At 37.6% G+C, this 14,149-nt stretch overlaps 1 protein-coding gene across 3 annotated transcripts in view; it reads left to right on the forward strand.

Annotated features, from left to right (window-relative positions):
* Nucleotides 1-249: 249 nt before the first annotated feature.
* Nucleotides 250-14,149, forward strand: part of IFT56 (intraflagellar transport 56) — a 37,828-nt gene continuing 23,928 nt past the window's right edge. Inside the window, exons 1-7 of one of the 3 annotated variants that reach the window (XM_068549541.1) lie at nt 250-353; nt 860-997; nt 3,322-3,414; nt 5,111-5,225; nt 6,699-6,748; nt 10,272-10,417; nt 11,337-11,508. In XM_068549541.1, coding sequence (XP_068405642.1) covers nt 351-353; nt 860-997; nt 3,322-3,414; nt 5,111-5,225; nt 6,699-6,748; nt 10,272-10,417; nt 11,337-11,508 — 717 coding nt within the window. In that variant the 5' untranslated portion in view covers nt 250-350. The other 2 variants (XM_068549543.1, XM_068549542.1) reach the window with 2 other exon arrangements.

Below are 14,149 nucleotides of genomic sequence, written 5' to 3' on the forward strand. Positions count from 1 at the left end.
TCGGAAGTGGTCCTTGAAAATTACTTTCCCGGGAAACTTGTATTTGAAAAACAATGCCATTCTAATTCGCTTTTTCCTAAAGTAAACTCACAGAGATAGAGTCAAACTCTCGCTCTCAGCACAGAGAACAACGCTCGCCTCCGGAGAAACTTTCACTCCTGCAGCGGTGAAAGCCTAAGGGAACCAAGACGTGGAGGGCACCGGTTGTCCGGCGAGCGCTACTCCGGCACGGACCAGTCCCCCGGCGGGGTTGCCGTGGAGACCGAGCGAGCTTTGTGGATGCCGAGGTGCGCTGAGGCCCGGCCTTCTGCTGTTTGTCTGCAGAAGGGATTCATAGGACTGACGCCAAGATGGTTAGTGGCTTTGAACAGTGAGGGAGAACTTTGAGTAGGTCCTGGGACTGGAGATTAGAGGTTCCAGACATACTTCTGGGTTAAGTCGAGGATTGTCAGCAGAGGATGATGTCTGTGCCCTCCCCGTGTTCCCACGGGGGACAGGGATGCAGTTGTAAATACATGGTTGCTTTCTTCCCTCCTGCTTCTCCATTTCCCCGCTCCTGAGCTGCGCGTGGGATGGAAAGCGGACCAAGGGAAGGCTGAGATGACAGCAGCTGCGCGAAAGCATCTCTTACCTCACTCTAATTGGGGGAGATAAAGAACAAGGGAGTAGCAGTTTCGTTAGCTCAAACACAGGGTGATGGCCCTTTTAGTAAAATAACAGGTTACAGAAAGAATTTGAATACGCTTACCTGGGGTTCGTTGTTAAGGATTTGACTTATAAATCCTGGAGCCGTCACTCTCAGTTTAATATTGACCATCGGAATGGGATCATACAGCTATCTTTCTTGTTTCTTTCACAGATGCTTTCAAGGGCCAAACCTGCTGTAGGCAGGGACCTACCGCATACTGACAAAAGAAAGAAGAAAGGTAGGAAGATTCCAAAACTAGAGGAGCTACTTTCACAAAGAGATTTCACTGGAGCTATTACCCTGTTGGAGGTAATGTCCAAAGAAGGTTGCTTCTTAGGAGGTGAATAACCAGAATATAGAGGAATGCATGGGTGAATGCTGGTTGCTATGCTGTTGGAACAGGTGGGTGCATTCTGGGACTTTCTGTAAATCTTGTCAGGCACAGATTCCAGATTCCAAGTTAACTATAAACCTGATTAAAGGTGAACTAAAACGATAGACTTATTTCTCGAGGGACACTTTTAATTATATCTAGTCCCACTGATGATGAATCCAGCCTAAAAATGTAGGAGGACATTTAATACAGTGTCAGTTCACATATTGTTCATTCCACCCCCAGGCCAATTTATGGTTTGTTCCTATTGTATGTTATAACATTCTGATCAAATTTAAATAATTCTACCATGTTTCATGCTTATTGTCTAAAAATACTGTATCTTCAGAAGATATTTCAAATCTCTGTGGCAGTAGTTCTCGACTTTTACTATGCATCAGAATTAGGATACTTATTAAAATGTACATTCCTGGACTCCTGCCCTAGGGATTCTGATTCTTTACAGAATCAGCCTACAGTGGTTCCCAGGAACCTGTATTTTGGACAAGTAGCCTAAGTGCTTCTGATGTAGATGTTCCAAAGATGCTGCACTTTGGGAAACGGCTTTCTGGGAAGCATATGTTATAGAAGAATGAAGGGGTACACCAAAGAATGAAGAGATGAAGAGTTTTGACAGCAAGCCTGGTTGTGTTGTTCCATAATCATTTCTCTAAAGCACTACAACAGCCATATTACTCTATCAGCAATAAGTGTTTTAATTAGCTTTATATATCTTTCTCAGTCTTTCACGTATAGTCCTGTGTTTCTTGCTAGTGCTCTGGTATTGAGCACATTGCTTAACTTTTCTGGCATCAGCTTTCTCATCTTTAAAGTGGGGGAGTTGATTTGGAAGGACCATCTAGCTCTGTAAATCAGTGGACTGAGTGGTAGATACATGTGTAATTTTTGTCAGTCTCTTTTTCTCTTCTCTCTTTTCTTTGAGGCAGTGACCACACTTTCCTTATTGTGTAATCCCATGCTGCCTGTAAGTTGTCAGGGAGGTTCTGCGCTACGCTTTCATTCTTAGGTAGCCAAAGTGCCTTGATGGATGGGAATGGGAACTACCGCGGTTTAGGATGAGGAAGTCTCGTGAGCTCTCCTGTGGCTCCAGGGAATTCCTGGGGCAAATTCAGGGAGACCTCAAATAAGAATTTCTTCAGACTTAAGGCACTGTACTCAAATTCACAGTATTTGGTGAGAGGAGAATTTCTAATATTATGGAGTTAGCTACAGGAGTAAGTTCTTATTCAGACAAGAAAGTATCAACAGATGTCTTCATCTTGTAATGGTCGAGGCACCTGAGGTTTTGTAACAATCATCTGTTTTTTTAAAATTTTTAATTAATTTTAATTTTTAATTAATTTTTATTGGAGTATAGTTGCTTTACAGTGTTGTGTTAGTTTCTGCTGTATAGCAAAGTGAATCAGTTATATGTATATATATATCCACTCTTTTTTAGATTTCCTTCCTATAGAGTGAAAAAAAAAAATCTCACCTTGCCATGGTCGTCCAGACTCCTCCTTCAAGGTCTCACTCCTTTCCTCCAAAACAGGATTTTTCTTTCATTGGCTGATGAATTCATGAGTATTTTTTCACAATGGACATAAATGATTAGGTGGTCTTCTAAACATCTGTAATTCTTGCAGGCCCTGGTAATAGAATGATTTAATGGCTTGTCCTCAGTGAAAGGTTATAACCTATGAATAAATATACGTGTGTGCTCACGGGACAGGTTTGAAGTGTGAAGATGAATGCGGGGTAGAGCATGGAGGGGTGAAAACATGGGCTTTGGAGTCCATGGGCTACGGTGGTCCCTGCCACCACACCTACTGGCTGTGTGTGGCCTTGAGTCCATCGCTTAATTTCACTGACTTTCAGTTATTTGGCATTAAATATTTCACATAATTCTTATGTTCCTTATATATCACCCAGAATTGTTATGAGGATAACTCTTAAATACTTTCTGGAATAGGGTGTCAGTAAACACAGAAAAACAGTTGTGAAATATCTGAGGTAAAGGTAATTGTGCTGAGTTCTGTAGGTATCAGTTTAATTAAACTGAGATTATCTTGCTTCTATAACTTGTGATTTCCTATTGTTCATTAATAACTTAACATAGCAGTGTTTTTCCTATTGTTCATTAATAACATAGCAGTGTTTTTCCTATTGTTCATTAATAACTTAACATAGCAGTGTTTAACAGGGAGTGTACTATTCAAAGTATTCATGATTTTTTTTTTCATGAAATTTTAACGTAAAGTTCAAACGTCATGTTGGGGAACAAGAAGAGGACACTAATTTGTGGATTGGATACTGTGCTTTTCATCTGGGTGACTACAAGAGAGCTTTGGAGGTTAGTTTAAAGAAACTTTTTTTTTATAACAGAAGGGTTTTGAAAAGTTTTTAAGCTTTGTATTATAATAATACACACTCATGGTAAAATTCAAACAATATAGAAGGGAACAAAGGAAAAAGGAAAAAAAATCACCCTGTATGCTTTCCTCAATCCTATTTCTTTGTTAACAGAAGTAACCATTGGCTCTTTTTTGATGTGTTGCCTCAGAAATCTTCTATATATGTTCAAGCATATTTATCTATGTCTGTTTACTTTTTCCTTTTAAATATATACTAATGAGATTGTTCAATATATTAATATTAGTCTTTCTTAAGGAAGTCTTCAGGAGAAGAAAAATAAGCCCTTTTGATAAAAAATTTCACGATTCTTTTCTCAAAAAGAAGTTCATTATTATTTTGCGTGGTTAATTTTAGACATAGGAAAGATTATATTATCTTTATATTTTTTAAGTATAGCTTTGAAAGTTTTTTTTCTTGGTCATTGTAAAACCTGCAATGTAATTAACAATCTATGGAATTATGGATCTAGATAAAATTTTAGATGCCTTATGTCAAATAATTTTTAATTCATAAATGAAATTGTTTGGAACTTTCCCACATATTCTTACTCTCAAAGTGTAATCTAAGGATATTAAAAGAACCTGCACTACTAAAATGAAAAGTATCCAAGATCAGGTAATGAGGAAGTGGTATGAACAAAAGCAGCAAAATCAGTGAAGGAAAAGTGAAGATGTGAAAAGGGCAGAGTAGGAGCTGGTAGTATATGTGAAAGATATAGGAGAAAAGAGAGTAACCCAAACAGAGTAAGAAAGAAAAAAGGCATCTGGGGAAGACTGATAAATAGTAAAAGAGTTTATGGAGGGACTTCCCTGGTGGCACAGTTGTTAAGAGTCTGCCTGCCAATGCAGGGAACATGGGTTTGATCCCTGGTCCGGGAAGATCCCACATGCCGTGGAGCAGCTAAGCCCGTGTGCCACAACTACTGAGCCTGCGCTCTAGAGCCCGTGTGCCACAACTGCTGAAGCCCGTATGCCTAGAGCCCGTGCTCCGCAACAAGAGAAGCCACCACAATGAGAAGCCTGCACACTGCAACGAAGAGTAGCCCCCGCTCACCGCAACTAAAGAAAGCCCGCGCGCAGCAATGAAGGCCCAATGCAGCCAAAAATAAAATGAAATAAAATAAAAATTTATTTTTATTTTAAAAATAAAATGAATCTCAGAAACTGTCCTTAACAGGGGAAAAAAACAGAAGAACACACCAAATTTTAAAAGTGTAAAGCCAAATAAAAAAGCCAGAGAACAAATAGAATGAAATGAAATTTGTAGGGTATTAAGGTTATCAGATTTTAAGTTAACTGAACCTATGCATTTTTAATAAGGCATCTTTTTTATGTCTTTTTAAGTTAGCAAAAAGAAAATAGTTGCTTTTCATTTCTGCAGTTTGTTAGCCCATATCAATATTAAAAGGGGAAAAAGAAAACAAGTGTCAGGTTATGTGGACAACAGCCCTGCATGGGTAGGATTGAGCCTTAGCTTCAGTATTTAATATTACAGGTATAGAATAGGTAAGGAGCATATAGAAGTCCCTAAATGTGAAGTTGCCCAATCACAGTAAGAACTCCTATTCCATTATACATAAAGGAATGGCCCATTGATTACTGCTGAAAGGGATCACTGCTTAATGTATGTTTCAGGAATATGAAAATGCAACAAAAGAGGAAAATTGCAATCCTGAAGTCTGGGTGAACCTAGCCTGTACCTACTTTTTTCTTGGAATGTATAAACAAGCTGAAGCAGCTGGATTTAAAGGTAAATGGGCCCTTTTAATATCTGGTGTTCATCACTAATAGTAAGAGTCATTTTGAAGATTTTAAAACTTATTTAATTCCTTTTTCTATTGAGGAAAAATCAAGTGACATTAGAAAGCTAAAAAAAAAAAAAAAGCTTTACTCTTCAAAGAATATTGGATCTTAGCAACTTTATGTTTAAAAAGAGAGTTAATCTGTGTGCTGCTTACCCTCCCACCTCCTCAGAAGCTAAAGCCAAAAAGCAGAAGGATGAGAGAAGAAAAAGGGCAAGGTGCCTTTCTTAGGCTCCACTGTGGTAGGAAGTTCACGCTGTTGGTAGGAGTTGGGTATAGTTGTTCAAGCTGTTATGAATGTGCATTTTATAGCTTCTTTTCCTGCTTCTGAATGAGAAGCCAAGTAATTCCAACTTGAAGAATCCAGATTTCTTCCCTTTTGCTTTACTTACCAGGACAGTCATCTTAGGAGAACTGGACTCAAATTTGCAAATAGAGTAGGGCAAAAGGGAACTATGGGAGGAAAGATTAAGAATACTTAGAGTATGAATCAAATTAAATTCAAAGAAAAGTAGAGAAAGTGGGCAAAAGAATGTTTGTTAGGAAATATGTTAGGGAAGAATGTATTTCAGGGTAGAAATCTTAGAGAATTAACTGATATATACATATTTAGATAGAATTCCAGTTCAGAGTCATGGAATTCTAATTTTCCTAATTTAGTTATAAAGGCCTTTGAGTTATTTATCTCATGTTTCTAGACTTTATCTGTGTCTAGAACAGTTAGGCACACGTAAGGTGATCAAGGTAGCTATCTCTCTTTCCACATATATTTTTCTTTTTTATACATTGAAGTATGACTTTTTGCTCTAAAGAGATATAAGATTGAGTGTCTAGAATTAGGAAAATTCTCCAAGAGCACAAAGGGGATCTGGAACTTAAGAGGTGTTCACCTTTTTGCTTGGCTCCCTGTTTTAGATGGTAGATTATCGTGCCAGAAGATCTATGAAATGGAGACTGGGCTAGTATTTAGGAAAATATGGCACTGTAATTATGAAAAGGGGATTTCAGAAGGAATCGACAAAGAACACTGGAAGACCAGCTGAATGAAGAGTGGATTCTTACATGTACTGAGATGACCATAACCATTTGCTTCCAGTGTTTGGTTCAGTGTGTGAACTACACAGGGTGGGCTGCTACTGGACCTGTGAGGAGTGCCGTGCTATGCTTTACCACCATAGAGTAAGGAAGAAGTGTGGGCAAGAGCAGAACCTTAGAGCATTTTCCTTCTAGTTCTTGACGATGTTGCTGCTACTGCAGTAGGACTAGACTAAAATAATACATTAATATATTATAGCAGGGACGTAGCAGGGTCCAATAGGTAAGGATTTGGGAAGATTTATCTGTCTCATGTCACTCCTGTAAGGGACTAAGTGCCATAGACAATTGAGTTCTTTAATAAGTATCTTGGATTTTTTTCACAGCTCCAAAAAGCCGACTTCAAAACCGCCTGCTCTTCCACTTGGCTCACAAGGTATTTACGTTCCTATTTCACACTTTTTGTTTTAATGTTTTAAGATTAAAAAAATTTTTTTAAGTATATCTTTTTTTTAATTGACGTATAATTGACTTCACACTTTTTGATTTTTAATATTTTTCTCTTTCTTTCTTCTTGTTACCAACAAGGGTGAAAGAGAATTTAAGTAGAAAGTCTCGTTAATGGTATTTCTAGAACAAGTAGAATACAGGTGTTAATTTTATAGGACTTTCTCCCCCATTAATGGTTTTTTACTCTGTTTATTCAGAAATGTTAGGTTTTAGTTCTTCTTAAGCAGTAGTCATTTAAGATTAGTTTGTTTCCACCATCTTATTGTCTCTTAGGAAACAGAATCAAAGACACCTTGTCCTGACTCCTGAAAATAAATACATACCTTTCAGAATTGCCTTATAGCAATAATTTTGATCATGTCATAAAATGATTTTTAAAATCATTTTTCATATTATAAAATTACACATTCTATTAAGCAAAATATAAATATGCAATAAAAGGATATAACATCTACCATATTTAAAGCTAACTGCATTTCAACCTTTTGGCATATCTCCTTTTGGGATAATTATTTTTATATGCATATCTGTATTTTTGTTTGTTTTGCAGAATGAGATTCATGTTAAATATATATTTTTGTATTCTGCTTTTGTTTTAAACTTATCTTTATAGTACAAGTGTACCCCTGAGTCACTAGTCTTAAAAACCAGGCTTTCTTTTTTTTTTTTTTTTCTTTTTTTTTTTAACTAGAAACCTATTGTATTATAGTTACTTCTGAGGTTTTTTTTTTTTTTTAATTTACTTATTTATTATTTATGGCTGTGTTGGGTCTTCGTTTCTGTGCGAGGGCTTTCTCTAGTTGCGGCAAGTGGGGGCCACTCTTCATCGCGGTGCGCGGGCCTCTCATTATCGCGGCCTCTCTTGTTGCGGAGCACAGGCTCCAGATGCGCAGGCTCAGTAATTGTGGCTCACGGGACTAGTGGCTCCGCGGCATATGGGATCTTCCCAGACCAGGGCTCGAACCCGTGTCCCCTGCATTGGCAGGCGGATTCTCAACCACTGCGCCACCAGGGAAGCCCAACCAGGCTTTTTTTTAATAACAATCCATCATATGCATGTGCCACAATTCATTCAACACTTCTAGTTATTTAACTTCCAGATTGGTTTTAATTTTAATTATAAAAATATGAGTCTAACATCCTAAATTGGACTTATTGAGTTACTGAGTATGAACAATAAAAATTTAAAGCTTTTAATTGATAGTGCTAAATTATTTTACAGGAAGTTTATCTAATTGTCCAAAGGCAGTATTTGAAAATAATTATTTTCGGTGCATTTAAAATTTTTGGGAATTCCTTATTGGTCCAGTGGTTGGGACTCTGCTCTTTCGCTGCCAAGGGCACGGGTTCAGTCCCTGGCGGGGGAGCTAGATCCTGCAAGCCGGGCAGTGCGGGGGGGGAAAAAAAAAATTCATGCTATAATTATCTGTCTCTCTGTTTAGTTCTTTCGATTTTTGCTTTACATGTTTTGCAGACTATCATTAAGTGTGTACAGATTTAGAATTGTTATGTCCATCTAGTGGATTGAAACATTTATCATTATGAAATGTCTCTCTTTATCTCCAAAAATCTCTCTTCACGTAAAGACTACTTTGTCATATTTGTGTAGCTCCACCAGCTCTCTTTTGGTTAGTGTTTGCTTATTGTATCTTTTCACATCCTTTCACTCTCTATCTTTCTGTGTCCTATTTTAAATGTCTCTCTTATAAACAGCATGTAAAAATGATAGAGACAGAGAAAAAAAGGAAAGGGAGAAGATATAAAGAAAGAAATAGAAAAAAAAAGACGGTAAGAAGAGGGGTGTCAAGTAATTAATATGAGCTGTAACTTAAAGGCTTTCCATTGTTAAGGCTCTGCCTCCAGAGACTATTTTTTTTTAAATTTTTTAAAATGTTTATTTATTTGTTTATTTGGCTGTGTTGGGTCTCCGTTGCTGCACGCGGGCTTTCTCTAGTTGCAGTGAGCAGTCGCTGCTCTTCGTTGTGGTGCGTGGGCTTCTCATTGCGGTGGCTTCTCTTGTTGCGGAGCACAGACTCTAGGTGCACGGGCTTCAGTAGTTGTGGCGTGCGGGCTCAGTAGTTGTGGCACGTGGGCTTCAGTAGTTGTGGCTCGCGGACTCTAGAGCGTAGGCTCAGTTGTTGTGGCACACAGGCTTTTTTTTTTTTTTTTTTCCAAACACACACACTGTATTTTATTTTTACAAGAGATAAATAGACTGACACCAAGCATTGTACATGGATGACCACAACAAAAGCAACAATGATTGCAATTACCAAACACGAAACACACTCATACTATGTCATAATATTGACATTCAGTCCAGTAATCCTCCACTGTAACAGCTCCTTTACTTTGCAGTGAAATTTGATTTGTATATTCTTTGCCTCTGAGTCCTTGTGGGATTTTTTTTTTTTAATTCAAACAGAAAGTCACAAAAATTATACTCATCCTCATCAGTTCACTCAGTCCCATGTAATTAATTTTTTTTTATCTTGATCTTTTGTTAGCACTTTTATGAGTTCATCAGTTTTTCATTAGAGTTCTGAAAATGCTTATTCATTCAGTTCAGCAGTACAGTCAGTTACCAGAAACCTGTACTTGTCAGAGTCTTTTCCATGAATTTCTTGAAGATGAAAGCCTTTTATAGGAACATATTTGCAAAAGCATCAGAGTACACCCAGAACTGTCTGTAAATGACAAAAGACTTAAAAATGACCACGGTTAAAGATTTGATGAAAGTTCATAATAATGCAGTTGACAAGAAAATTAGTTATTTCTGAGATATACATTTTAAAGTAATAACTAGGATTATGACTTATAACATTATACCAGAACATATAAGATTTTTAGAAATTTTATGTAATGTCTGAAACATTTATATTAACATATTTCCATACAAATAACCCAATGAAAGTTTAGTATTAGTTGTTTTGTTTGTTTTTTTATACTGCAGGTTCTTATTAGTCATCAACTTCATACACATCAGTGTATACATGTCAATCCCAATCGCCCAATTCAACACACCACCATCCCCACCCCACCGCAGTTTTCCCCCCTTGGTGTCCGTGTGTCTGTTCTCTACATCTGTGTCTCAACTTCTGCCCTGCAAACCGGCTCATCTGTACCATTTTTCTAGGTTCCACATACATGGCACACAGGCTTAGTTGCTCCACGGCATGTGGGATCTTCCTGGACCAGGGCTCAAACCCGTGTCCCCTGCATTGGCAGGCAGATTCTTAACCACTGCGCCGCCAGGGAAGTCCCCAGAGACTATTTTTATTCTTTCTCTGAAAGAGGGGTAAAGAACACCAGGAGCTGAAGGGAAATAGAACAGAGACAAATGGCTGAAGGAGAAGGGGAAGTTAAAATATCCATTACGTAGGTGTTGATTTCTCTAACCGTACTCTAATGTTAATCTTTACACGTCTTTTGCTCTCTTACAATTTTAGTTTAATGATGAGAAGAAATTGATGAACTTTCATCAGAATCTTCAGGATATCACAGAAGATCAACTCAGTTTGGCCTCAATCCACTATATGCGATCTCACTACCAAGAAGCTATTGATATTTATAAGCGAATACTGCTAGATAACAGGTCTGTGTCCATTTATGCCTCCTTGAAATCTCATTTTGTTACTTTCTTCTGTACCTAGTTTGGCTGAGGACCTAGTGTCCTTTGGATCTAATATCACCATGTGTTCAAATCTATTTAGCTAATAATCTGGTGAGATTAAGAACTCCTTATTGTCTAGATCAGGGTTTCTCCACCTTTATTTCATTATTGACCTTCCAAGGAGGCTTTTTAGACTTTTCCCCCCTTAATTGCCCTCCCATGAAGTTTCAATACCATAGATATATTGTATATCTGTTTATGTACTGTATGTATATCTATGCTTTATATATAAAATGAGTATGATTTTCCACCTCTCCATAAGAACCAATTTTTGCCCCTTTGGGGGTGATATCACACCTGTTGAAAATGCATGGTCTAGGTGTATCAATTTCAGTGTTATAGTTACACTGTAGGTAACTTGCTGACAAAATTAGAAACAAATCATTCTGAAGGATTAATGTTCCAACTTTATCACTGACCACTTGGCTTCTCTCCCGCATCCCAAAAATATCTCATCCACTTCCCTTCTCCCTTCTTTTGCTTTACTGTCACAGTCTCCCACCCATTCCCATTCTCAGTCATCAAATCTACTTGCCTTCTCTGCTTATTTGAGTTTATACTCTATTACTGATTGTTAGTTTTTTTAAACATGAATAGGTAGTAGTTGAACTTTTCCCTTTCTCCTCTAGTTGTCATCTTTTACTCTGCTTATGTCAAAACACTTAAATATTAAAATACAAAAAGAAAGATGCTACACTGATTATATTCTTCTTTTTTCTTTAAAAGAAGAAATGTCCTCTTTGCCTTGCTGTCCACTTGAGCCATTAAAAAGGTCTGTAGTTTGACAACATTTCTGTGAAGTAGACTTAAATTGTTAATCCTTAATTCTTTCATCTAATAGGGAGTACCTTGCCCTCAATGTTTATGTGGCCCTGTGTTACTACAAGCTGGATTACTATGATGTGTCTCAAGAAGTTCTGGCTGTTTATCTTCAGCAAATTCCTGATAGTACCATCGCACTCAATCTTAAGGCCTGTAATCATTTTCGCCTTTACAATGGCAAAGCTGCTGAGGTAGTGATGAAATTTGTTCTTTTTTTTTTTTTTTTTTTTTAATTTCTATTTTGGCTGTATTGGGTCTTTGTTGCTGTGCGCGGGCTCTCTCTAGTTGCGGCGAGTGGGGGCTACTCTTCGTTGCGGTGCGCGGGCTTCTCATGGCGGTGGCTTCTCTTGTTGTGGAGCATGGGCTCTAGGTGCGCAGGCTTCAGTAGTTGTGGCATGCGGGCTCAGTAGTTGTGGCACACGGGCTTAGTTGCTCCGCAGCATGTGGGATCTTCCCGGACCAGGGATCAAACACGTTTCCCCCGCATTGGCAGGCGGATTCTTAACCACTGCACCCCCAGGGAAGTCCCGAAATTTGTTCTTAATTTACTTAATTCCAGTTTGAATTACCCTGTACTTCCTGGGTTATTCATGAAACTATTATCTGTTACTCTTGATTAATATCCCTTTGTTATTGCCAATGTGATTCTACAAGAACCCAACTGTATAAATATTTATATTTACCAGATATTCTAAAAAGAATGTTGACTTCTGAATTCTCTATGTGTATCTGAAATACTGTAGATGATCTTTATCTATGCCTTACGTTAACTTAAATATGTTAAAACCAAACACTTCTGCTTCTTTCTCTAAAATATGTTTGTGGCTCAAAGTCATCAACATGTAATCAGAAACCTAGGATATCCATCACTCTCTTCTCCTTCATCCACAATCTATTATCCACCAGTTCCTATCACTTCTATGTCCTGAACATCTCTTTTATCTGTCCCTTCTTCTCCTTTGCCACTGCTCTAGTTCAGGCATTCCTCATCTCTCATTGTAATTCTTTAAATAATTTCCCTGCCTCTAGTCTTGTTCTCTCCAGTCCAGCCATTGAATTTGTTTCACACACCCATACTCTCCTACTACCATAGCTTTGCATACAGCATTCTCATTTCCTGGAGTGCCTTTCTCTGCTTGGTATACTTCAATGTCTCCTTTAAGGTTACCCCAAGAGGCAATAGTGGTAGACATTTTATAAATACTTAGAAATTGGTTAACTTATAGGCACTGTGCAGAATACTTTATATCCATTATTTAGTTTCCCTGACAATTCTGTGGATAAATTCTGTTATAGCTCTCTTTTTTTTTCTTTTGTGATTTTTTTTCCTTGTTGTTATAGCTCTCTTTTTATAGGAAACTCAGAGTATACAGGAGGCCATACATTATGATCTCATTTTATTTAACTACATACACACACACACACACACACACACACACACACACACACACACACACACACACACACACACACACATATGCATACACACATATATATATTGGGTTGGCCAAAAAGTTCATTTGGGTTTTTCTGTAAGATCTTATGGAAAACTCTGAACGAGCTTTTTGGCCAACCCAATACATATAGACATAAATAGATCTATAAATAGATATATAGATAGCATGTTCTATATTATATCTATATACGGGTTCAGGTATATGTATTTGTATATACTTTATGTACAGATATTTTTAGATTAACCCTATGAGGGGGCCATGCTTAGAAATTGCTTCCTTGGACATTACTTTAGTTGACGTCAGAAGCCACCAAAATTTAAATGTAAAATTTCTGCATGTGTCAAAATTTTAAAATCTCACCTTGCCCAAAAAGTAGTGTAAGTGGCATCATACCACCCTAGAGTAGGGGGGAGGAAGGAAAGAAACTGAAACCAGAAAATTAATTAGTATATCAAAGCAAAATTTATTGTGTAATAGCAAGGAACACTATTAACATACTTTACACTAACAGCAGATTCAACTGCTGAGTGAAACAGTGTCTAGCAGCTGGCAGTTGGCGAACACGTCCTTAACGTATGCCCAGATTCACTTTTCATGGTTTATGTCGATAAAGGTGGTCAGTTGTGGCAAAAGAAATGCCTATCAGTTAAATTGCTTAGTATGCAATGGAGCGGTCCCTTTATATATTGATATTATATAAAATACATTCTTGGAATACTCATTTCAACTAGAGTCCCTGGAGTCTGCCTAATTGGCTGGTTCCCAGCATCAGCAGTTTAATAGTAAACTGGATTTGCAATTTGATCTCATTAGAGTTTTGTTTAGAATAAGTGAAAGAAGAGAAGTGTATTCTTGCCTTTCTACCTTGAGTCAGTCTTGGGGACTTTGCCAATTTTAGTATAAGGTCCAACCTATTAAATGTTTACATTTTGTCTGCACATGTTCTTTCCAGAGTCTGGTATGGGTGGCATGGCTAACCAATATGCTGTAGGTCTAACGGTATCCAAGTCAGGATACCAAACTGCACTTCCCATTCACTAAAGGCATGCTTTTTCATTTGAAATTGTGTCCATGTAGATTACATGTTGACTTTATAGTGTTCTCCAGCAGTAGATGACTATGTCAAAGGTACCCTAAGAAGCTTTTTTTTTTTGGAAGCAAGAGGATATAGTTTGTGATTACTTATGATAATTTTATTAAGCCATTTAAAAGCCTCTAGTAATTCCTCTAGTAATTTTTATAATGGGCTCTATATTGTATAGTTCATTCTCTCCCCAGACACCAAAGCATTCTGCTCTTCTATAGTAAACATGAAATAATCTGTAATGATTCACTCAATTCTTAAAGTACTTTGAACACCTTACCCAAGGTTATA

Source organism: Eschrichtius robustus, chromosome 8, assembly GCF_028021215.1.
Source record: "Eschrichtius robustus isolate mEscRob2 chromosome 8, mEscRob2.pri, whole genome shotgun sequence".
NCBI lineage: Eukaryota > Metazoa > Chordata > Mammalia > Artiodactyla > Eschrichtiidae > Eschrichtius > Eschrichtius robustus.